We start from the raw sequence: 26,276 nt of genomic DNA on the forward strand, positions 1-26,276 counted from the left end.
TTAAAAAAAAAAAAAATTATTATTAAAGTTATCACTGTTACCATCATCTTCCTGAGATGAGAGTAAAAAGACAAGACTAAGTCAACACCATGCATAGAGTACATCAAACCAACGGGGCCTGGAATACGGAGTACTATTCTCATGGGAGAACTAACTAGAATGAATACTGAAATGTGATATTCTGTGATATTCTGATCTGGTAAGGTCAGGATAATATAAACCATTCGACACATGAGATACATGTTATATATATCTGGAATATATAGAGATAGAAATCCTTATAGCTTAATAAGACTGGTGCTTCTTCCAAAACAAGAACAATGAAAACAACAACAGTAAGAGAAATCCTACATATCCACTCTTTCATTTCTACATTCATCAAGTGACCAGTTAGCACAAGCTGGCCAAGACTTTGGCATATCCTCCTAGTCCTTGCCCTCCAGGAATTACTGAGAGGCTAGGACAGCATCTGCTTCTACTTTTAGTGGCTGAGAAAGCTCAGGAAATTCTCAGTACAGGTGAGCAGGAGGTAGCAGCTTTAAGCCACGTTGTACATTGTCTTACTGGATCAGGAATTCACAGGACACCAGGGTGCCATCTAGAAGTGGCTCAGCACAGTGGACTTGGACTCTAGGTGAGATGGGAAAGGCTGGTTCCCTTTTAAAGGAGCAACGACTGTAAGCGTCCCCACTCTTTCTGGAGTAGAGACCTGAGCAGAAGTGAGATGGTACTGCATGGCGATGATTCCGGAGGACCAGAAAGTGGTCTAGAATATTCTTCTTAATTTACGTAGGAAAAAAAAGAGACTATAATAGGAAATCCTAAGGGAATAATGTTAGCATTAAAAGGAAAGGCTAGGAAAATGGGGAAAAAATTGGTCAAGGGGAAAGATGGTAGTACAGGGATTAAGAAAAGAACAAGCATTCACAAAGGGACCTGAGAAAATTGGGAGCATTTTCGAGGTAGATTTCTGCTCTGGAATTTAGTTTGGAAGGAAACAGAGAAACACTTTTTTTTTTTTTTTTTTTTAAGAAATTAACAATAGAAAGAAAAACCTCGAAAATATGTCTATAGTCCTGTATTTTTTTTCTGATTTTATACGAAAAGGACATTCTAAAAAAAATTAGAAAATACCACTGCAATGTTAATTTTGATTACCAACTCAATAAATTAAATGTCCTGTTCAAATAAATTGCTAGGCTTTATTTACTGGAGGAGTAGTACTTCAGCTGTGTGAGAAATGCTTATTTCCTAGTATGGAAACTAATAAAAATGATATTTAATGAAAAAATAAAATTCTAAAAAAAGCAATTAAAACTGATTCAATGTTATTATTTTTTCTCCTTCTGGCAAACATGTATTCACCAGCATAAGTATCTAGAATCCTGTGGCTTTGAGTGACTGCTTTCTTGGGCTAAATGACTTCATCGGGGAATGTGTGTATGTGTAGAAATATCTACATAATAAAAAAATTCATTTGAAAAACATTTTAAAGTAATTACTTAATTATTTAAGCTATGTGATTTCCAAAATGAAATACTTTGGCAAATTTATTCCTTCTTTATCTTAAAACAGTAAGTGTGAGTACTTGTTTAAATATCATATCCTGCAGGATAATGAAAAAATGCACATGTTTTACTTATAATTATATTCACATATGATTTAATTCCTTAAGAAAGTTCAGTGATCATGCTTTTAAATAAATACATTTCATTCTGACAAAAAGTGTGTGATTACTTGACTAATGTTTCTTCATCTCCCACTAATTTAACCAGAAATCAACATTTTCTCTGAAATAAGCCTTAATTCTTTGTAAGTGTGGACAAGATTTTTAGACTCTGTTTGTAGAATTGCTGGCACTTCAGCTCACAGAAGTTAGTTAATAAAGAGAATGACCTTTGGTAACATGTACAACATTAATTCCTTCTGCATCTACTCTCCCCAAAATGGCAGGCTTTTGTGAAAACTTGTTTGCAAGAAATTCAAAAGTTCATCTGTGGGGAAGAAACAGCATCATCTTATATAGAGCAAGCAGTTTATATTACATATTATGTTTTGTCTTTTTAAGGATATTTAACACCAATCAGAGTCTTGGGTATCTATATTATAAAAATGGTGAGGCTAAAGATGACTGCTTTACTTGGTAGTCCTATCCCGCAGTAAATAACGACTCTACTCCACAGTCAATACCTCTACCTATTTCATAGAATCAAAGCCCTAGATGATTTTGACACGCCAATCCAAACACATACATACATGCATAAAAAAATAAAAAAGGGCCATACATATTAAACTTTTGAATGAAATATTGATGGTCATAAAATAAGGTTTATTTTTCTGAAAACATTTATAATTCAGCTTATCGTAGTATATATCTAGCACAACCAGTTGAAAAGCATCGTACACATTTTTCTATTGCCCTATCACTAATTATCCCCAACTGAGTAGCTTAAAGCAATGTCCTTTTTTTTTTTTTTTTTTTTTTTAAGATTTTATTTAGTTATTTGACAGACAGAGATCACAAGTAGGCAGAGAGGCAGGCAGAGAGAGAGAGGAAGGGAAGCAGGCTCTCCGCCGAGCAGAGAGCCCGATGCGGGGCTCGATCCCAGGACCCTGAGACCATGACCTGAGCTGAAGGCAGAGGCCTAACCCACTGAGCCACCCAGGCGCCCCTTTTTTTTTTTTTTAACTAACGGTTTTGTAAGTTTTGTAAAATTCAGGTGTGTAGCATGGTTGGGCTCTCTGTTACCATCCGAGTTTCTGCTGGGCTACTTTTCTTTCTTGAGGTTCAAGGGAATAATCATTCAGGCTGTGAGATGAATTCAGTTCCTTTTGGTTACAGCATCAAGTTCCTCTTCTTCTTGCTGGCTGTCAGTCAGGGACATTCTTATAAGCCATAGGAATTACTAATCACATAGCTCCTCCATCTTTAAAGCTGGTAATGGAGAATTTCTTACATGGCAAATCTCTCTAGCTTTGGATTTTTGACTTCCTTTGTTTCTGAGCTTAACACCACTGTTATAAAACACCATCATCATCATCAGCGTTTCTGAGAGTCAGGCTTTTAAGGCCATAAGTCAGGCCGTAAGATAGGTCTAATTGTGATTTGAGCTCAGGATCTCCGCCATTGTGTTCTTGCTGCCCGCCGGAATCAGGAATATGATGGGTCATCTATTTTGATGCCCTTAAATTCTCAGTAGCACTCCAGAAAATCCCCTTACATTCTCCGAGTGAAGGTTAAGCATTCTGTGGCAGGGAACTCCTGGAAGGGTCAATACAGTCTCATCCTCAATGCTCTGATAAGTTCTAATGACCCGCAGGCAGGGGACACCTGGTCCAATTTGGACGGATCAAGAAGACATTCACGAAGATGTGAGCCCTGGCTGGGTAACTAGATCCACAGGAGGAGGTGACCAAGTGAAAGAAGGAAGACATTCTAGACAGAAGGGATCACATGGTTAGCGCTCTGAGACAGAAAAGAGCGGTGTGGCTATGGAAGTGGGAAAGAGTTCTTCAGGGACATGGTTTTGCTCTATGTAGTATGCAGCTCAATCACACCCCACATGGGGGACAGATCTGGGCAGACTGCAGGCAGAAGGATGAGCTAGAATGTTACTAGAGTCTGTGGAGAATATGGCTAAGGCATAGGCATATACAAGTCCTCAGACCATGGGACAGAGAAGAGCAGTGCATGGCCCCCAGCCTTAGAGGGACAGGACGGCTTATAGCGCTGCGAGACCGAGAGCATGCACGGGCCGAGACCTGAGGGATGGGCAGAGCCACGCAATCCCAGCTGGCCAGGGGGTGAGAGTGAGCTACAAAGCAAAGGGATCTGATCATGACCGTAAATAAAGGGCATCATCTGGATGAGTAATGTCCCTGACTCAGGTCTGGCTGGTTCTGAGGAGTCTGGGAGAAAGGATGGAACCAAACTTTCTCATGGGAAGAGAGCAGGTTCCAACAGCATGGAAAGGACTGGGCTGGAAACAGTGAGGAAAGCCAAGATCAGAAGGATATAAGGCACATGGTGGGTCTGCAGGTGCAGGAAGAAGCACCAGTAATTCCTCCGTAGAAGAATAGTAACACTTAACCCACTCATTGATCTGAATTCTGGAAGCCTCAGTACCCACGTGGATGTTTAGCAAAGTCTGTGAAGAGTCAGAGAGCTCACCGTGTTCCTATTTGTGCTACGTGTGCCCTGGCTGCCTTGATGCAGGAGCTGACCAGCTACGACGCGGGCAGCTCCTGCCTCCCCTTCTCCAACCTCTCCATGTTCTCACGTGTCCACTCGTGGACTATTACACTGTAGACTGCTACAAATGCACACTAATCAAAGTTGTCCAAAGAATTTCAAAGGTCAATGTGACGGCTAGGAAGAAGGTCTTAGGAATCAGATAGAGAATTTCCTATCATCAGTAAAAGGCAGGCAAACACTAAACTCTATTTACTAGTCATTTTTACCACTTACATTAAAAAGTCTGAAAGACACTTGATTTTCTTTCATTTCCTCTAAGAAGCTCTCTTTTCCCCTCCCTAGTATCCCTAAGAATTAGGAAACAACATCTAAAGTATCAAAGGCATCTTTACCTGTTCTCCCTTTTCAAAAAAAATGTTTATATTCTATTTTTAACATTTTAAAAAATATTCCTTTTGATGTGCTAACCAGGTTAGTCTATTGTGCTTAATAAAGACTGGAATTTCCAAAGGAGCATTTCTGAAGCCAAGCAAACAACTAGGCTATTTAAATAAAGGAACAGTGGAAGCTACGTATTAGACTTTCCTCCGTGAATTATCAGTAAATTGCTTGTATTATTCAAGTGCAGATTCATACATTAGAGATTTCCAATATACAAAATAATCAGGATTAATGAAAACTGACATCCTATCACTATCTGGCAAGGAGAAATAATTAGGTACTGTCATCTGCACTTAACACTATCATTTAATACATTTTTTTTTTTTTTAACCCAGGATTATTGTGTATCATGGGCTGAGAGCCAGGGGTACAGGATATAGAATAAAGAATCAGAAGTTGTTGGGGCTAATTTTCCTGTCTACTTCTGTAGCTCAATGTGGGTTCCATCCAAGATACCTTGGATGGAAAGAAGATACCTAAGGAAAGAAATCAATTCCATCAAATCAAATGAGGGAGGAGGAAAGTTCTTAAGAATTAAAAAGGTAGGCTCATAGAGGCAACCTTGGAAATGCAGCCAGGTCGAATGGTAAGTGAGCTAGCGTCTTTATCCTTCAGGAACAACAGAGCCTCTCTGTTGGGCTACTATCTGTCACCACAGTCCCCTCCACTGGCTCATAACCCACACAGCCACCATCTCCTACTGCCTGCCATCAGAGGTCACCCATTTTAGGACACTTATTTCACCTCCTCAAGAGTAAGACCAATTTCTTACAAGTCCATCACTGGATGAATCAGATTATTTGTTTCTGACCCAATCAGAAGTTGGAAATTGAAGCACTGGATGTAATATGGTCCCCTAGACCTGTGCCAATCTGGGGCTGGGGAGGGGAGGGGATGAAATGAAATAAAAGATGTACAGTGTGCAAAAATATCACACAGAAAGGTAGAAATAAGAATGGAAAAAGGTAATCTGACCAATAGAGAAACAGTGGGTTTCAAAGCAAAACAGATGTCGATTCAGTGGTATGTGTGGACCTAGGAAGCTAACAGTCTTAGCTTCTCAGGAAGTAGAAAAAAAACCTCACCTTTAACCAAAAGCTTTTAAAATTAAAAAAAAAAAAAAAGAATCAGATTGGGGTGGTGGGGGGAGGTGTATACCCTGTGCCTTGGATTACAGAAGAATTCAAGACCCAATTTGCACACTGGTCTTATTCCAAAATGTGGTTACAATTTGGCTATTACAAATTCTTAATACTTTTTCTTCAAAAAAATGATGTTCAGTTAGCCAGTGGATAGTAAGGAACTTATGATGTAAGGCACTTATGATGAGCATTGGGCGTTATATGTATGTGACGAATCACTAAATTCTACTCCTGAAATTAGTATTCCACTATACGTTAACTAGAATTTAAATAAAAATTTGAAGAAGGAAAAAAAGAGCTCTTCAAATATGTCCAACTACATGGAATGAATCAAATACACATTTATAAACATTATTTTTCTCCTTGCCTCAGTCTTACCATCTTCAACCAGTCAATCTTCTGAAAACAATTTTGAGTAAACACAATGCACTTTTTTGTTTTGTTCTGTTTTGTTTTTGGTCCATTCTCCTCTGGTTAATTTGGGTGTTTGGCCAGTCAGTTTGAGGAATCACAGCTACTTATAACCTAGGTACTTGGATGCAGAGGTAGATATGCTCCCACGGGTCCAAAATAATGTTGCAATAGAAAATGATATTCTGTCCAAGCAGGCTAGTCTAATAAGAGTACAATGATATCCATGTAGATTCACCATTGTTAAGGAGAAAAAAAAAGAACAATGTTTAAAAGACTGATGGCAAGTGGCTCGAATAGGAAACATTCTGACTACAATTGCACTCTTACAATGACAAAATATGTTAGAGCAAAAGATACAAGGACATTTTAATTCTTTTGTCACAGCAGGTGGCTAAGAGATCACCAGACTCACGCTCCTCTCTGAGCACAGTGGCCGTGGCCCAACCTCCATCTATGAGAGGCCACATGACTGGTTTGCACCAATGGATTGTACGTGCAGTGATGCAATGGACAAAACGACTGACAGTGAGGTCATAGGGGATGGCAAAGCCCCCAAGAGAGAAGCTGGTCCTTAATAACTGTGGGAGGGAAAGCAGAGAAGCAGCCCCCGACTACCACCCACTACCTCTACCTGTTGCATGAATGAGACACAGCTATTAAGTCACTACAATGTTGGAGTTGACCTGCCACAGCAAGTTTCCTGCACGAAGACACCTCCCTTAAAATGTGAACCTCAAAAACATGACATAGAACAAGATAACAGGAAAGTACAATGCATCACTGAAAATGACAGTTGTGTAACTTTGTTTCTTTCACACAACACACACACACACACACACACACACACACACACACATTTTTAACATGAAAACATGGTCCTAGAGTCAATAATTTATTTTGTGGTCCAGTGACTATGTTTTGTTTTTAAACATTTTCAGACCTCAAACCAACCCCTCATTGAATAATTATTCTCTCTATGAATTCAAAATATTTTTACCCAGGAGAATTGCATGCGTGGCTGATATTTGAGGTACAATTTTGCAACTTAGTATCACACAGTAGCAAACGAGACAGGTGACATCGAAATGTTCTCTTTCATTTCAGGAACCTGCACCTCTGGTTCGTTTAGGAAAAAAAAAGAACTGAACTGAGAGACTGTGATATGGCATCTCCTGATTTTCCAGAGAGTTGACTCAATGCAAAGCCTTCCTTTGTGCAAAATTACACGTAATTTGCATTCAGGTCAGGTGTTAATTTTGTTAAAAAGAGTTTCAAGTACAAATCAGGCCATTTTGGACACCTTTTGAACATCTTAAATCAGATTGGTTATAATTCCCTTCCAACATCTCACTGAATGCTCCAAATCCACTGCCAGGTTTGTAAGGAGAAGATAAACACCACAATTTCCTTTCCCTGGCAGCTCCCAGCCCAGAAGTGTAAGGAGGCAGGGTGCCCAGTACCTGATGCTGCTCATGCTGCCCGTCTCTGATCCGAGCTTGCATCGCTCCAGTTGGCTGGCGACGATCTGGCGTTCTGCCTCCAGCTCTCGGGTCAGTCTCTCAAACTGTAATTCCTGAAATAAAGCCACCAAAAAGATTAATTCTATCATCCACTTTGCAACGTGGAATTCACATCAAAATGATGTGGTGGTCAAAGGAGAAAAATGACATTTGCCGAGATGCTGAATTTGAGAAACCGGGGATGTCACTGTGAAATCCAAGAGGGATTTGCACTTCAGACGGATCTGAGTATGTATCAGAGTCCTGGGGTCTGCTGGCTGAAGTGATTTAATCTTTGTAAGTATCAACTTCATCATCTGTAAAATGGGTTGACAATACTTATTTCCTAACATCGGGGTAAGGATTTAATGAGGCACCGACCATGAAAAATCAGCCTGGACTATTTGGCGGATGGCCAGCACCTGACAGATATTAATTCTCCTCCATTAAAATTGTAACATTCAGTAAAATGTTAAAAGAAACAGCTTTTCTATCATTTGGAATACTGTGTTTATTCCCATAGGCCTTCTAGCTGCCTCTCTCTACTAATTCGACCCTAACATTACTTGTTACATATTGTTGACTGAAGAGAAATCACACTTAAACTTCTGCTTCTGTAGGATTTAAATTTCAGCAGAATGGGAATGATACTGATTCTTGATAGCCTAATTACTAAGTGAATATCCTTTGAGATATTTGCTCTATCACCTTAAAACAACCCAGTTAAACCAATGAAGAATACTTTTACAAATCTGCCTGAAATCCACTGTTAAAGGATCAACGTTAATGAAGAATAATTCAATCAGTATGTCAAGTATCTTAGCTGTTCCAGTTATAGGACTTTTGTACCACACTTTAATCTTTGTCTTATTTTTCCATGCACTTAAGTTTTTTTAATAAATATAATTATAGCAAAGCAAGTATTTTTTTAAAAATATTTTATTAATTTATTTGAGAGAGAGAGAGAATGAGAGAGAAAGGGAGTGTGAGAGGAGAGAGGCCAGAGGGAGACTGACCTGGGACTGACCTAGGCTGAAGACAGTTGCTTAACCAACTGAGCCACCCATGCACCCCCAAAGCATGTATTTTAACTAAAAAAATTCAGAAGAAGTTTTTACAACATAATCAAACTACATTTGATTTCTTTAAAAAACAAATTACTGGGGCGCCTGGGTGGCTCAGTGGGTTAAAGCCTCTGCCTTCGGCACAGGTCATGATCCCAGCATCCTGGGATCGAGCCCTGCATCAGGCTCTCTGCTCAGCAGGGAGCCGGCTTCCTCCTCTCTCTCTGCCTGCCTCTCTGCCTACTTGTGATCTCTGTCTGTCAAATAAATAAATAAAATTAAAAAAAAAAAAAAAAACAAATTACCTGCACAGTTTTGTTTGGGGTATGGGAAAACAAAAATGCTGGAAAATACTGACAATAAAGGTCAGTGTGGGAGAATGAAAACTCCTAACATTGCAAAGATTTGTCTTCCCAGGAAAGAGGAATTTATTGTTTTTGCTATCCTGAGACACTCTTGGGTGATAACCTTTAAAAAGTAGGATATGGTGTGTCCTCCACATATATTAAAAATTCCCTTGTTCTTTTCCACAAGAGCAGATTTCTTTTCTGTTAACATTATTTTCGGGAACTAAGTAAGAAACACTTAAAAAGGGGACCCGGGATGGCTCAGTCAGTTAAGCATCTGCCTTCAGCTCAGGTCACGATCCTGGAGTCCAGGATGGAGCCCCACGTCAGGCTTCCTGCTCGGGGGGAGTCTGGTTCTCCCTCTCCCTCTGCTTCTCCCCCTACTCATGCACTCTCTCTCGTTCACACACTCTCTCTTTCAAATAAATAAAATATTAAAAAAAGAAACATGTTACCCACAAGAGCTCAACTTTTCCCTTTCAAGTTCTAAAACTAAGGAAGCATGCTGTTGTGGGAGCTCACATCTTTATCCTTACATACTCTGAAGGACAGCAAAGATTATTTGTAAGGAAAAAATACCAACACCTCTGTCAGAATGCATGTTGTGCCCCTAATCTCTGCTTCTTCTCCCAGGAAGTTCTACAGTTTGTTTTGTTTTGTTTTGTTTTGTTTTGTTTTTCGGTGGGGGGGCAATTCCTTTCCACAAAAATATGCAGGTTCTAAAAGATTTTCATGTCTAGGCTTTATAATATATTTTATCTAGAATCTGTCCTAACAGAAAACCAAGCTATCCCTTTAGAACGGTATCACCTTAAAAACAATACTTAAAGATCATATAGAATTCCTCATAGGTAGATGGAAAGTCATTGTGCGCGTGGGTGTGGTCTCACTGCACGTTTCCTCCACATCAGGGTTATGGAGGGAGGTGACGAGACACCCTCACACAAGCTGCCTTCCAAACACCGAGTCACAATTTTCAGGCTCCTTATCACTTTGGGTAGATCCGCATTTCCATCTGGCATCACTCCTCTGTCTGAGAGACTTCCTTTTCATGTTTCCTGGAATGTGGCTCTTTCGGTGATGAATTCTCTCAGCTTTACGTGCCTAACAACACTATTTTGCCCTCATTTTTGAAAGACGTTTTGTCCTCTTGTTTATTGTTTCTGACCAAAAAAAACTATGGTATTCATGTAGTTGTTTGTCTATACAGTGTCTTTTTTTCTCTGCCTCCATTTAAGATTCTCTCTTTATCCCTGGTGAACAACCTGATGACAACGTTCCCTACTATAGTTTTCCACATGTTTCTTATGCTTGGGGTTCACTGGGTTTCCTGGATCTGTGGATTTCTTTTCCATTAGATCTGGAAAGTGTTTAGTCATTGATTCCTCAAACTGTTTCCCCTTTCCCCACTAACATCCCTCCTTCAGTGACTACAATTACATACATATTAGGTCACTTGGAATAGCCCCACAGCTCAGGGATTCTTTGCCCATTTTTAAGGTTCTTTTTTCCCCCCTCACTCTGTGTTTCATTTTGGATAGCAGCGTCCATTGGTGTCGAGTTAATCACTCCTCCCCCCTACAGTATCTGATCCACTATTAATCTTGTCGAGTATATTTTTATCTCAGACATTGATGAATCAAACACCTCTAGAAGTTTCACCTGGGTCTTTTATATCTTCCATGTCCCCAACTTTATGAACACAGGGAACATACACACAAAAACTATTTTAATGTCCCGACTAGCTAACACTAGCATCTGGCTCAGTTTCAGCCGACTGATTTTTTCCCCTCAGAACGGGCCCTGTTTCTGCCCCTCCTCACGTATGGTGATGTTTGGTTGAACATAAAACATTTTGAATTTTACCTTATTGTGCTCTGGGTATCTTCATATTTCTACATATATTTTAATTTCTGTTCTGGGGCACAGTTTTTTGGATGCAATTTGGTACACTTGGGTCTTGCATTTCAGATTTGTTTTGGGGAAAGAGAGCAGCATTTTGTCCTCGGCAAATTCCTCTACTTTACCTAGGGGGATCCTTCTAAGTACTCAGCGTCCAACGGATTCTGGGTTTTCCAGTTAGGCTGGTAGGTGTGGGCACGTACTTCTGGCCCCTGGTTGGTAGTGTTTCCTCCCATCCTTTCAAATGGTTCTTTCCCTGCCCCTGGTGGCCTCCTTACAGACTCAGGATGCTCAGGTCTCAAATGAAAGTAGAAGTGGATCCTCTGTAGATTTCAAGGGTTCTCCTTCTGAGCAGCGACCACCCTTCTTGTATTTTACCCCAAACATTCTAGTCCCTTTTCCTCCCTGGCTGTCAGTGCTGCCTCCCCAGTTGCAGGGAGCCCCCTGGACTCTGCGGGTCTGCTTTTCTACACTGTTGTAGCTGGGGAAAAAGGAGGCTCACCTTTTTTGTTTTGTGTCTCTTAGAAACCACCTTCTTCACTCTTTAAAGTTCAGAGTCCTGAAAGCTGTGTTGCATATTTTCTGTATGTTTTGTTGTTTCAGATGGGAAGGTACCAGCAGGCTCCTGTTATTCTATCTGAGCTGAAACCTGGAAGGTTTTTAGGAATTCGCAATTTTCCTTCCTGTTTGATGTATAAAAGGATATTTTCTGCTATATTTAAAAACTCATATTAAATGAACTACTAACCAGGCAAATACTTAAGCTTTTACATGTTCTTTTCAATGTTCTTCACTAGTATAGGATTAAAAATAAACAGCTACCTTTGGGCGACTGGTCTGTTTCATTTATTATGATGACTTTTTAACTGAATTGACATTTTCTTTATTAAGGAAATGGGTATCAGTATGTTCCCTTTTTAAAATAGCCACTCAATAAATGTTTACTTTGCCACCCTGTATATGAACCAAGAAAGTAATTAAGTGAATTTTCCCCTGTGCTTTGCTAAGGAATACATAGTGAATGTCAAAGTCCTCAATGAGAAAGAAAGTTTCTCTTCTTCATCTAAAATCTTGTATTTTATTCATATAACAACATGAAACATAAAAATAAAATGGGAAATAATTTTTTATTGAGTACTCACTATTGCGTGCCTAGTTTCTAAGACCATATATAAGGCAGAAATTTTCCCTGCTGTGTTGCCGATGTATCTAGTGTCTAGAGCAGTTCTGGCACATAGTTGCTGCTCAGTCAACACCTGTTAACTATATACGTGTTCATGGACCCAAGTGCTCTACATGTATTACCTTGTATATTCATTATAACACTGCTATTTCCTACGGTTTCTTTTTTTTTCCCTTACTTTACAAAAATGTTAAGGTGAAAGGCTTAGCCTTGGCCGAGAAAGAAATTCTTCCTTCAAAATAGCAAAGAGAATGAGATAAAGGATGTTGTTTAGGAGGTCTGGACATACAGAAGGGGTAACATTAAAGAAGTTAATGAATAGTGGTTGGACTAAATCTTCCCGGTATTTTCTTTTGTTTCAGAGGCCATAGCAGTCCATTAACATAGAGGGCATGTGATGCCAATATAAACTATTAATTTCATTCATACTCAGATTAAGACCTGTTATTTAAAGAATTTTTATTTCTTCGAACTGTAGAGACCAGAATCTGAAATGCCTTCTGCTTTTTTGCTCACATTACAGTCATTTCCTACTTTACCCCAACTCAAGGGTCTAAAGGCTTATGGGGAGGGCTGTTCTCACCACAGGTTGGAAACTCTCAGGACCTATGATGCTTGGAATTGGAAACTGACCTTAGAATTGGGAGCTAGAAGAGCTGCAACTGTTCTCAAACTCAGAGATGCGTGTGGCCTAACAGCACCCACAAAATCACCTAGGGCATCATCACAACAATGAATGAGCTTCCGCTCCACTGTGGCTGCATAAGCTGTGGTGTAGGCGGAAAGACGACATTCTCCAGTTCTGACTCAGTTTGACATCTGGAGGGATGACCGACCTCTCAGAATTGAATAATTCCCGGGTTTCTTAGAGACTTTGAGGTAGAACATTCATGAGACAAATGTTGCTAATAAGGCCAAGTGGGTACCCAAGAAATCAACTGGAAAAATAAAGGTATGTGGATAAATTTCATGAAATTTGTAATACCAGTTACAAGTGAATATGTGTTACTAAATTAAGTCAGTGAAGGGGAGACCTTAAGGAAAGATAAGAAGAGTGAAGAAAGGGGCTCCTGGGCGGCATAGTTGGTTGGGTGTCTGGCATGGTTTTAGCTCAGGTTGTGATCCTGGGGTCATGAGATCAAGCCCACCTCAATGCACGTTCAGTATGGAGTTTGCTTGAGATGTCCTCTCCCTCTCCAGTGGCCCCTCCCCCACTTCATGAGTGTTCTCTTTCTCTCTCTCAAATAAATAAATAAATCTTAAAAAAAAAAAAAAAGAAGAGTAAAGAAATGTCTTTGGAGATTTTGGATATGGAGTAGAAGGAACAAAAGAAGCATAAATAAATAAATAAATAAATAAAGAGGAGAATCATGGTGGGGCAATGACCACTAGCATGGTCTTCTCCTGGGAAGTTTCAGCGCAGAAGTGGTGGTGTAAATAGGGCTCTAAAAAGTGAAGACACCAAAACCACAGGAAACAAAAGCAAAAGTAGATAAGCAGGACTACATGAAACTGAAAATCTTCCTTTCCTTCTAGCAGAGGAAACAGCCAACAGAGTGGAAAGACAACCTATAGAATACAAAAGGAGCTCATACAACTCAGTACAAAAAAAAAAAAAAAAAAAAAAGGGACAAAGTACTTGAATTGACATTTCTCCTAACAAAACATACAAGTGACCAACACGTATATAAAAAGATGCTCAATATCACTAATCAAGGAAATACCAATCAAAACCATAATGAGATATCCCTTTACACCTGTTAGAGTGGCTGTTCTCAAAGAAAACAAAAGATAACAAGTACTCGCAAGGATGTAGAGAAATCAAATGCCTACATGTTGTTGGTATGAATGTAAACTGGTGCGGTCACTATGTAAAATAGAGAGGAGGTTCCTTAAAATATTAACAAAAGAATTACCGTATGATCCAGGAATCCCACTCCTGGGTGTATACCTGCAAGAACTAAAACCGGGATCTAGAGGAGATATCTGCACTCGTGTTCACTGCAGCACTAGTTTTGTTTTGTTTTAAAGAGGAAGAGGGAGGGGAGGGTGAGGCAGAGGGAGAGGAGGGAGAGGGAGAGAGAATGCCAAGCAGGTGCCACATCTAGTGCAGAGCCCCACATGGGACTCGATCTCACAACCCTGAGATTATGACCGGAACTGAAATGAAGAGTCAGACACTTACGCAACTGAGCCACCCAGGCACGGCAGTATTCACAATAGCCAACACATGCCAACCACTCAAATGTACAACAGACAACTGCATAATGAAAACATGGTGGATCCTTACAATGGAATATTATTTACCCTCAGAAAAGAAGGAACTCGCACCATCCACTTCAACATGGATAGACCTGGAAAACCTTTTTCCAACTCAAAGATGTCAGGTGCAGAGGAGAAAAAGCACAAGACTCCATTTATATGAAGTGTGTGAAAGAGTCAAGCAGAAAACAGAACGGTGGTTACCACGGGCTTGGGAGTGGGGGAAATAGGGAGTCGTTCAATGGGTATAAAGTTTCAGTTATACAAGACAAACAAGTTCTAGCGATCGGCCAGGCAACATGGTGCTTACAATTAATAATACAATGTTGTGCGTTTAAAAATTTGTTAAGATGGTATATCTCACGTGAAATGTTCTTATCACCAAAAGAATGAATAAATAAATAAAAGGGTCCTAAACTTTTGGATGGGGTGGATATGTTTATTACCTTCATTGTGGTGATGATATCATGGGTGCATGTATATGTTCAAACTCATCAAATTGTGCCTATTAAAAATAGGCAGTTTATTTTATATCAATTATGCAAAAATAAAATTGTGCCCAAAAATGTGATGCAGAAATTGTTCAGAGAAATTGGGACTTCATGGGAATTAACAATAGGGTGTGGATTAAGAAGACATCCTTTGGTAAGGGAAGTTGGAAGAAAAAGCATAGTAGTGATAGAGAAAATAAATCTCCCCACTATGTGGAAATTATCTTGTTTTAGAGAAAAAGTTTTATAAAAGTAACAGATACATGATACCAAATTTCATTAAAATTTACTAAGAGCCAAATCTAAAGGATATTCACTCCTAGAATAGCACATCGTTGAGTCACATAACACACAAGGATTATAAGAATAATTATCATATAGTTTCATAACTTTTTCCTAAAGAGTCTAAATTAACAATTAATAATTAATTCAGCTTAATTAAATGTAGTTTGTTAAATGTTTTTAAAAGGATAAAAGCATATAAAGACTCTTGAGGGGGCTTAGCTAACTCAGTGTGAAAACTGATATCAGAAAACATAGTTTTATTAATTCCATCAATAAATAATTTACTTAACATTGTGAAATAGCATCAGTGGGAACTATACAAGCTGGATTTGAGAAAGTGGAAAAGTTTTAGACTGAATAATGAATTCAATAAGTATGGCTTTGCCACAATTTTACTAATACGAGAAGATGGAAAAGAGATTGGACAGATGTGGAGAATGGAGAAGATGGATGCTTCGAGGCAGTGGAAGACATTTAGATCTGATTGCTAGAATCCAGTGACTTAAGATTCAGACTGACTATACCAAGCCCATGTAATGGGAATGTGGACTCAGAACATGTCCTGAGACACAGTCTCGGGCATCAAAACTTTTGTCAACCTCATCTCCTGTAGAGGTAAAAACTAGGGGACCAGCACCTACTCAGACACAAAATGGCGGTGCTGTGCAGTCTCGTGTGTGCAACAGAATGGTGGCAGGCAAGGAGAAGAAATGTGATGGCATTTGAAAGGTTTGACCATGTTAGTGAAGGCCGCAGGGTTCTCTCTCTCTTGCTCTCTTTTTTTAAGATTTTATTTATTTGACAGAGAGAGAGAGAGAGAGAGAGATCACAAGTAGGCAGAGAGGCAGGCAGAAAGAGAGGGGGAAGCATGGCGGGGCTCGATCCCAGGACCCTGAGATCATGACCTGAGCCAAAGGCAGAGGCTTACCCAGTGAGCCACCCAGGTGCCCCTCCGGGGTTCTCTTAAATGAGGTCTCAAAGAAGGCCTGTTAGGTTAACCTAGATGAGAACAGAAAACCTATAAATGAGCAACAGGTCTACCTTCCTTTTATGGCCAGCTGCTGTCATCTCTACTTCTCAGGAGTGTCTAATGCTATTACCTGTGATCCAATGATAATCAGTTTACATTTTTGTTCTTGTACTTTTTGTATTCCATTACAATGTTCTCTTCAAGGGTCTGTGTCCCTCCTAGACTGTGAATTTCTTAAGCAAGAGACTAGGTCCGATGTCATCATTTTACCTGTGAGCAAAATGCCTGATATACAGTTGGAACTAGGTAAATGATGAATAAATGACCCAAGATCCTGGTTTCAAGCTTCTTGGAATGAAATAGCCAAACTGCTTGTCACAAAATAATTTTTCTCAAAGTGGGTATTTCATGATCATAAATGAATCTGAGAAAACTTCCATAGGACTTCAAAAAAATCAGCAGTTCTATAAAATGTCTCCATCATATGTTATTCTTAGAATTCAGTAGGCTCATTAATTGTAATAAAAATGTGCAATCCTTACTTGAAAGAGCTGTTAAAGGTTTATCTAGGTGATGTTTCTTTTGTTTAAACTTTGTTTTGCTTTTTTTTTCTTTCCAGTCAGTGCCTCTTTGATTTTATACACATATAAAATATACAATTTATATATTATATATAATTATACATGTTTCATACATAATTATATGTAATTATACATATCACATATATTATATAATACACAAATGAACATATGATATAAAAATATAAAAATTATATACAGAAAGAGAATCTAATGGCCGCTGTATTTCTATCTGTATAAGGAAAATAATTGTCATTGCTGTTTTCAAATCAATCTGTACATATACAAATTGAAATGGGTAAAATATTTGTCAAGTTTCTTCTTCAGAGGCAAGCACTTTTAACTCCTTTTTCTGATTTGTATATTCATATCTCCATTAACTTTCCAATATTATTATTTCTTAAGCTTTCAGTTATAGGCATTATCAATTAACTTCCCATAGTGGAAGACAAGGATTTCACTTTATTTCCCCATCTGCCATCATGTGTAGACACTTCTCTCATCTTCCCCTGTGTTCCCCATCCAGCTAAACTTCGATGTTTGGTAGAACAGTATCACAATGTGCATGGTTTGTACTATGACCTTTTTTTTAACATAAATATACATTTTGTTTTCTCTAAATGAGTGGCTTGTCTTTTTTGTTACTGTTGTTTGTTCTGCTGCCTATGTACTTGTCATGAATCTAAACCAAAACTTCCCTTGATTGATATAAACTTCTCTCAATAAATCAAACACAGGAAATAATGTATCAGTTCCATCTATTGAAGAAATCTCTTCTGGTGTCTTCCAATCTGCTCTAGTCTGGCCTCTTTACCCAGCTATCGTCGTGAACCCCTCCCTTCATCTCCATCCTGGGGATTTCCTTCGTCCTTCTCTTACGTGGGTTTCCTCTTTCTAGATCTGCTTTCTTAATTTTCCTACTTTATTTCCTTTTTTGGTAGAAAATGCCTTTCTAGAGAGAAAGAGAGTGGGAGGCTGTTTTTTGAGACCTTGCATATCTGATAAGTTTTAATTCTACTCTCAAACTTGGTTCTAAGGCTGGTTACAGAAGAAGAGAATTCTAGGTTGGAAATAATTTTCCGTTAGAGTTTTGAGCTAGTGCTTCATTATCTCCTGCCTTCAGGTGTTGCTGTTGAAAAGTGTGAAACATTCTGAATTTTTATTATCTTTTTGTGTGAAATCTGCTTTCACTTCTCCCCAGAAAAAGTGTATCTTTTCTTAGTCCCTAGTGTTCTAAAATTTTATTGTGATATGTCTTGATATAAATCTATTTTTAGACATCTTCAGAACCGTTAGTGGGAACTTTCAATCCAGAAACTTACATTATTCAGTTCTAGGCTATTCCATAATACTACTGAAAACTTTTTCATGTTTTTATCCCTTCTTAAAAAATTTTCTTTTTTTTTTTTTTAACTCTTCAGATGTAAGATCTGTATCAGTCACCTAGGCTTCTTATTTAAAAGTATTTCTCTTCTAGCTGCCCATTTCTTTTATGTTTCGCTTTTACTTTCTGAAAAGGTTCCTCAATTTAATCATATAAGTCTCTAACAAGTGCTTGGTTCGTTCATGTTATTATACTTTAAATTTCTAAGACCTACTTTTTTGTTCTCTGAATAGTCCTTTCCATTATCATCCAGTATTTATTTTATGTGAAATCAACTTTTCTTTCTCTGTGATGTTAATGTTATGTTTTCTTCTCTTTGCATAGTTCCTGTTTTACGAGGATTTTCAGTTTATTTTAGACTCTGTCTTTCATGTTATAGGCTTTCGAACATATCAAGGTCTCCAGCGGGCTTCTTCTATTTGAGTGGGAATTCAGAGAGCTGATCAGACTCTTGGTGAGTAGAGCTGGTAAGCTGTGCTCTTCTAGGAGAAGCGCTGCATGATTCTTCCATGCAGAACTCCCAGAGGAGGCTCTCTCAAGCTCCAGCTTTGAGTTTGAACATGTGTTCGCCCCTGTTCTGAAAACCGTGTAGGGGCAGGGTGAAAGAGAGAGCCTCAAAATTTAGTAAGTAAAATTTCACTTACTCCCCCTACCAACTTCCAATACCCACTTTAACGCTCTTCCTTGTACCCCTGAGTTAAGAGACTCTAATTTCATCGTCTTCAGATAATTCACCTCTAGTCTTTGCCAGTGTTGCAGGGGGCAGTCTGTCTAGCTGTGTATGATAGGGGTTCACTGATATTTACACAGATTTGCAAACAATCTCCTGTTTGTAATTTAGACTTCATGCCCCATATGCCCACTCCCACAAACATCTGCAAGAGTTTCCTTATAAACTGGCCTATGCTCTTTCTTCTCTACTGCTTAGGACTTATTTTCTTAGATATGTAAGTTATTTACCACCTTGTCTATGTACCCTATTTTAGCAGTTCTAAGACTGCTCAGTTCCAAGATTTTTCACGCTTTAATACCTCTGGGTTTACTCTCTCTTAAATTGATATGACTTACATTGGATAGTACGTTATAGTTTAATTAGAAGTACTTGTTGCTTTCTCCAATGGTACATGAAGTAATTCTGAGTTGATGGCCATGCAAACATGGTGACATATCATTCTTTATTTATCTGTTCTCTAAGTTGGTGGTGTTATCCCTTTTAAAAACTCTATTGCCATTTTGGCGAGGGAGCAGATATTAAGAAAGAGTTCAATTTACCTTCTTTCCCTGGAGGTCAGTTCATTTTGCTAAAAGAAATTAGAAACCTCAGAGCAAAGGAGTAAGAGTGAACCTAAAATGCCCTTGGCCTTTGTACCTAACCATTTGCTGAAAGCCCTGAGCAAGAGTGTTTTACGTTGTACTAGTTGGTCTTCCTACTTCCCCCCAAGCATGACCATGTCCCAAACCAGGTGTTAATACCTGATCTCAGAAGCACCAACGCCAACACAATCGTTCTAGCTCTCTATAAAATGAGAGAAGGGAAGATCACCGCTCTCTCTCTTCAGGCTCTAGGATGCAATAATTTCCAGGACTGTATTTCTCTAGCTTCTGGCTGGAGTCCTTTTTCAGAAAGGATGAAAGACCAGTTTTCCACTGTGGAGATGACTTTTTGCTTCCTAGTGTCCCGCATCTCTGCATCCATCAAGAATGTGTGCCATCAGATAATCCTAGGTGACCTTTTATCCCACACCACCTTTAAATCCCATTTCACATGAGTGAGTTGACTTCATAGCCACACAATGTTAATTTCATCCCCTTGAGACACGTTCTGAAGCCAAATCGAAGGGAAGGTGGCACAAATGACAGGCTAATGATAGGAAGCTTACAGCAAAGTGTCCAACAAATCTGGAAGGAACAAAGCCATGATGTCAGGATGGAATGGAACAAATCAATGTCAACTGTAAGGCTGTGGAGACCTCACTGATGAGTCAAAAACTATGGCAAAGAGCTGTCCGCCAAAGTTTACAGAACTGACAGATTAATGTTTTAAACAACAACAATGTCATTCTGGGTCATCTAGCAAGACAGCAGATGACAGGAATCAGCACCCTGAAGCAGAATCATAGGCACCTTTCCAGAATGGTTTCAATAAAATAAAAAATATAAAGAAACACCTCTTTCTGACCAACTCCTTCAGTCTGTAGGATTCTATTGGCTTTGTTCTAACATGTTATTTTACCAAATGCTTTGTTATCCAAATAAAGCATGTTTACCACAGTTTACTTAATTCATCTACATGACAGGACTCCATGAAATAAAGAAGGCCATAGTTCTTGGTAGTTTAAGACGATGTAAAAATTCACTGGGCTTCATAAAAAAATTAGTGATACTATTATATTGGTGACTCTTAACTATATCCTGATAATCTCTAGATTTTTTTTTTTTTTTTTTTTTGAGAGAGAGAGGGAGAGAGAGCATGCTCCTATGAGCAGGGGTAGGGGAGGGCAGAGAGAAGGGGAGAGAGAATCTTAAGTAGGCTCCACACTCAGCATGGAGCCCAACGTGGGGATCCATCTCATGACCCAGAGGTCATGCCCTGAACCGAAATTAAGAGTCAGAAACTCAACCGACCAAGTGAGCCACCCAGGCACCTTTAGCCCTTTTTAAATGGCCAGTACAGAACCCAGAGCTACAGAATAAAAATTTATAGGTAATGAGGTCCTGACCCATACATCTTAAAAAGTTTCTACTAGTGATTGTAATGCCCATATCTGCTTAGGAATGACCATTCTATTTATGATAGTAGCACATAAAAACAACACCCAATATTTTAAGTATTTACTTACCATGTATCATATTCCCTTAAGTGCTTTACATGCATTAATTTTTCATTCCTCACACTGATCCAATAAAGTACTCCATTGTCTGAGACATCTCAACCTTAAAGATATTAAGTGGCTTCCCCAAAGATTAGATGGGAGTAGAACTCAAAGGCTAGCTATAACTGTTCAGAACTCCATTGCCTCAAAAATCTAGCATTATTCAGCCTCATTGCTTTATTGGAGGTTATAGAATCAGGAACAACAGAAACTTCCTTAATGAGGAATGACTGTAGCTTACCATTTTATGCTCTCTCTTTTTAGTTTTCCTTGCTTTTGTAGAAATAAAATATTGGAATTATTATGTCCAACCACTGGAAGAATTATACTCATTGTACTGTTCACGTTCACACTATAACTGAAATATTTCCTTCTAATAATGATCCTTAACTTGAGGAGAGCCAATGTGAAACTCCGATACACCCAGTGAGGGCAATGAGGATGGGGAAAGTTATGCTCAAACGTCCTTGCCTAGGTTTACAACACAGTGACAAAAACAGCCTTCCAGTATTTAAGGGTGGAAGAGAACTACTAAAACTCTGGGCTCTGCCAAGATCAATGACTTGCCATTTCCTCCAATGGACTTTTGCATGTGCTCGCTCTGGGCCCACTGCTCCAAATATCCATTTCCTCCTCCCCACTCTTCCCCTGTTCTTAAGTTTAGGAAAAATGCTTTTGACTTTCAGTTTTATGGTGTTGAATCTCAACGTTTACTTAATTACCATCTGTTCTGTATGAATACATTCCTGGCCTCAAGCTCACTCCTGACACACAAGAAACAACCACCACTCTCATAGCACAACAATGCTTTATTGAATTCACTTAATTACCTGTTTGAGTTCTCTCTTGGAACATAAATGTCTTGATGGCAGGAGTCATGCCTTTATGTGATCACCTTCCTCTCACCTAATATATAGTACATTCAATAAACAATGAATGGACTGATGGATGAATGAAGTAATACATGACCTCAAAAAATACAGTTTGGGTCAATATGAGAAAGTGTATGGACATAGAGCCAACTCACTCAGGTGTCTGACAAAATGTAAAAGATGAGTTTAAGTGATTTTGTGGTGTTTCCAATGCTAAATTTCTATATTTTTCCATGAGTTGTGCTTGTACATTCACTCTCTCTCTCTCTCTCTCTCTCTCATATTATATGTCTTTTGTATAACAAACTTGAATTACAGAATAAGATTTATTGCAATAATTCTATGTAGGACAGAAATGTTTGATTGACAAAGGGCCAGTATTTATCCTTTCTCAATCAATGCTTTTGTGGAAGTTAAATAGCTAGACATTCATTCTAGGGGAATAATTCTTTATGAGCTCATTACCATACACCAACAGTATTTTAAGTGACCTACTGTTAGTATTTTACTTCTTTGGCTTCTCCTTTCTTCCTGAAACAAATTCTTCTTATGGTTTTCAATACACTCTTCTCCTGCCTTCCTCCCCACCTCTCTGGCTGCCCTTACTCAATATGGATGTCTCCTATTCTCTTAAGCTACTCTTTCATTGGGATTTTTAAAGATTTCTACTTTCTTAGACTTTTTCTAAATAATCTCATCAATCCCCACAGCTTCAATAACCAATAATGGTGTACATACAAATGGCCACTGACATCCACTCTGGAAAACCCAGAGGTTCATGTCCCAAACCAACATCACAGACAATCTGTAAACCTGTTCTCACCCTGTTGTTTTCCTATCTCAGTCAATAGTACTCTCATTTACCCAAGTTACCTAACCCCCAAATGTGTTTATGATTCTGCACTTTGTCCTCTCCAGCCATACACAATAAATCATTATATACCACTGTGATATTATAGTTTATAATAAGAAATACATATATTTGTTTTTCAACCCCATTTCTGTGAAAGTGAAAACCCACTTTCACAGAGTTCCTCAAACTCTTGACATGTCCTAAGGGGTAAGAATGACATGGTGTCTTTTTTTTTTTTTTTTTATATTAATGAAATTTCAACTTTTGAACCACACCAGAAGATGGGAGTTGGCTGCCAGGAGAACCAACAATGTAACTGGAGGGTAGGAACTTTCAGCCCCAAACTCTGGAGCCTCTAGAAAGGGAAGAGGGGCTAGAGATTGTGTTTAATCACCAATGGTCAATGAGCTGATCAATTGTGCCTAGGTAATGAAGTCTCCATAAAAACCCAAATGATGGGGTTCATAGAGCTTCCAGGTTGGTGAACTTGTAGAAATTTCGGGAGAATGATGTACTCAAAGAGAACACGAAGCTCTGACCCCCTTTCCCCACACTTTGCCCTGCTCTGTTTGCTAGCGATGTCCTTTTAATAATCAAGCAGTAATACAGTAAGTAAAATGCTTCTCTGAGTTCTGTAAGCATCTGTAGGAAAATAACTGAACCAATCTATAGTTGGTCAATTCGTTAGAAGTACAGGTGACAACCAGGACTTGCTCCTGGCATCTGAAATGGGTGAGGCAGGGGGAGGAGCAATCTTGGACGACTGAGTAGTTAACCTGTGGGATACGCTGCTGTCTCTGGGTAGAAAGTGTCAGAATTTAAAGACAATCAGGTGGTGGTAGATGATTACTTAGTGTGGAAGGAAAACCCATACTGGAATTGAGAGTGGAGCTGTAACCACCAAGTCTATTCTCCAATCTGTCCATTACCCTCCACGATTACCACTCCAATTCTAACTACCAGTACCTCTTGCCTGGAGACCTGAACATATTTTCCTAATTAGAGTGTCTGCCCCTGTTCATAACTGCTTTCAGTCTGTTCTCCATAACGTAGCCAAAAGTCATCCTTAAAAAAATTAACACATGTGTATGATTCTGTTATTAATGTACTTAGAAAATTGCAGTGACTATTTCCTAAGAATAAAAATTAATAGTTATTAACATTTAACCTTTCAATGGCTTAACAGTCTATAACAGTAAAGGAAATATTTATTGCCATAAGCATCATGATATCTCTATTAAGCCTTGATATTGAATTGAATGTGTTGAAATAATCTGATTGGTGGTCATATTTTTTTTTGGTTTATAGAGACACAGGCTTTTGCAAGTTAATACAGTATTATTAATTTGAAATTACAGACATGACTTAAAATAATTAACAAAAACTGAATCCTCTCACCAGATTTTCTTCCAAACTTTACTAGTGTTTAGTTACAATTAAACAATATGTATATGCTAATTACCACCTAGTTACTTACATGTTCAAAGATATTATTACTTTTGCTTGGCCACCAAGAAAAGAATGCAGCACTTTTCAGAGCAGGAAGGAACACTCTCTGATTTTGCAAAGAGCTTCAGTAGATACTTGCTTTCTATTGGCTTAGCCCCCAAAAGTTCTCTTGCCAAACTAAAAAATTTACATTAAAAAACCCTCAATTATAAAATTGCCATTTTCATATACTGTTACGCTGTAACATTTCCATGGTAGAATAATAAGTTTTCCTATGATTTACCATCTTCCTAACATAAAATTCTCTAGTGAATTTTACTGGTAGCTCTTTGAGTTGAGTGTCTATCAGTATTTCAGGACAAGGAGATGTCTTAAGTCTCTTCAGTGGCACCAATGTTCCAGCAAGTTCTCTCATTAGATCCCTAGAAATACAAGTTGGTCCCAAATAGTATGGTGACACTGCTGCTTAATATCTCTTCGGTACCACAATATCAGATTCCTATGGTATATAAATGAAATGCAAAAGGAATACCGCCTTTTCACTAACACCAACCGTAGATGGGGATGGAGCCATCAATACTTGCTAGCTTGCCAGCAAACCACAGGTCTCAATTATTTCAGAGTTACTATTTTTATGATGTTAAATTCCAAGGCAAAAACAGTGCTACCATTTTTCAACCAGATTTCTAATACCACCCGCAGAGTGGGTGCCAAATAAGTATTTACGGAATGAATGAATAAAGTAACAGTAGGGCAGCTGATATTAATGGGCAAAGTGTTCTGCAAGGTGCTGGATGACAAAGAGAGGAAAAGACATGGGTACAAAACTGGTTCAGGTATGGATCGTGTGACGGTTAACTTTATGTGTCAACCAGACTGGGCTAAGGGATGCCCAGGTCACTGGTAAACATCATTTCTTGGGATGTCTGTAAAAGTATTTCTGGAGGACTTTGGCATTTGAATGTTAGTAGATTAAGAGGATCACTCTTATCAATGCTGTGGGCAGCATCCAATCAATCGAGAGCTTGAATAGAACAAAAGGTGGAGGAAGGGCAAATTTTTTTCTCTCTGTGGGAGCTGGGACATCCATCTTCTCTTGCCCTCAGTCACTGGCACTCTTGATTGTCTAGACCTTTGGACTTGGACCAGAGCTTACACCATGGACTCCCCTCATTCTCAGATATTTGAGTTTGGACTGCAATTACACCATCGGCTCTCGTGGAGCACGAAACTTGTAGGTTGTAGGACTTCCAAGATCCTATTCTGACCCCATAATAAATCTCTTTCTAAATAGCTCTATATACCCTATTGCTTTTGTCACTCTGGAGACCCCTGATAGAGATCTTGTTGATAGATTTAAGTCTAGTAAAGGAGTTGAGGTAGTAAAGGAGTTTAGCATTTAGTAAAGCATTTAGCATCTAGTAAAGGAGTTTAGCATTTAAGGTAAAATGCTAAATTGTGATGAGACGGATATGAATGAATTTCAAGGGCAACATCCAATTAGGGAAGATGGGAGAGAGCGGTGAGAAGGAATTCAAGGATAATGATCCATGCACAAGGTGGCACCTGGGGTGGGAAGTGAGAGGTTACTATTTGACCATGTGAAAAGGTAGAGGAAAAGCATTACAAATGGAAGAAACAGCATGATTTAAAGCACAGAATTAGACAAATATTGACTGTGTGTGTAAGTGCTTCAGGGAGTAATTAGAGTACGGTTTGATTGGAATGTAGGACCAGATAGAATACTAAGCAAATTACATTGGAAGTTTTGACTTCAGTAACAGGTTGATACTCAACAATGATCCTGATTTTCCTCATTCATTAAATGTGATGCACCACTTCATCTCTTTACTGCAACTGAGAAACCCTCTGAAATGTTACTGAATTCTTTTGATAAGAAAATAATATCTTCTAACTGGGTGGTTTTTTTGTTTTGTTTTGTTTTGTTTTGTTAACATCTGAAGGTCTTTAGTTAACATGGATCCTATGCGACATCACAAGGACATCGCCCTACTAGGATGATAGTTTGCCTGTCCCTAAATTCCCGTCTACTGCAGAGCTTCTTCATAATC

General features: G+C 38.8%; 1 protein-coding gene across 1 annotated transcript in view; it reads right to left on the minus strand.

Annotated features, from left to right (window-relative positions):
• LOC111153440 (catenin delta 2) overlaps positions 1–26,276 on the minus strand; it is a 1,010,962-nt gene that overhangs the window by 664,106 nt on the left and 320,580 nt on the right. The window contains exon 3 of the mRNA XM_022512459.1: positions 7,653–7,765. Within this exon, the coding sequence (XP_022368167.1) occupies positions 7,653–7,765 (113 nt within the window). The remainder of the gene's footprint in view (positions 1–7,652; positions 7,766–26,276) is intronic.

This window comes from Enhydra lutris, unplaced genomic scaffold, assembly GCF_002288905.1.
Source record: "Enhydra lutris kenyoni isolate GAN:26980312 unplaced genomic scaffold, ASM228890v2 scaffoldscaffold32, whole genome shotgun sequence".
NCBI classification, from domain to species: domain Eukaryota; kingdom Metazoa; phylum Chordata; class Mammalia; order Carnivora; family Mustelidae; genus Enhydra; species Enhydra lutris.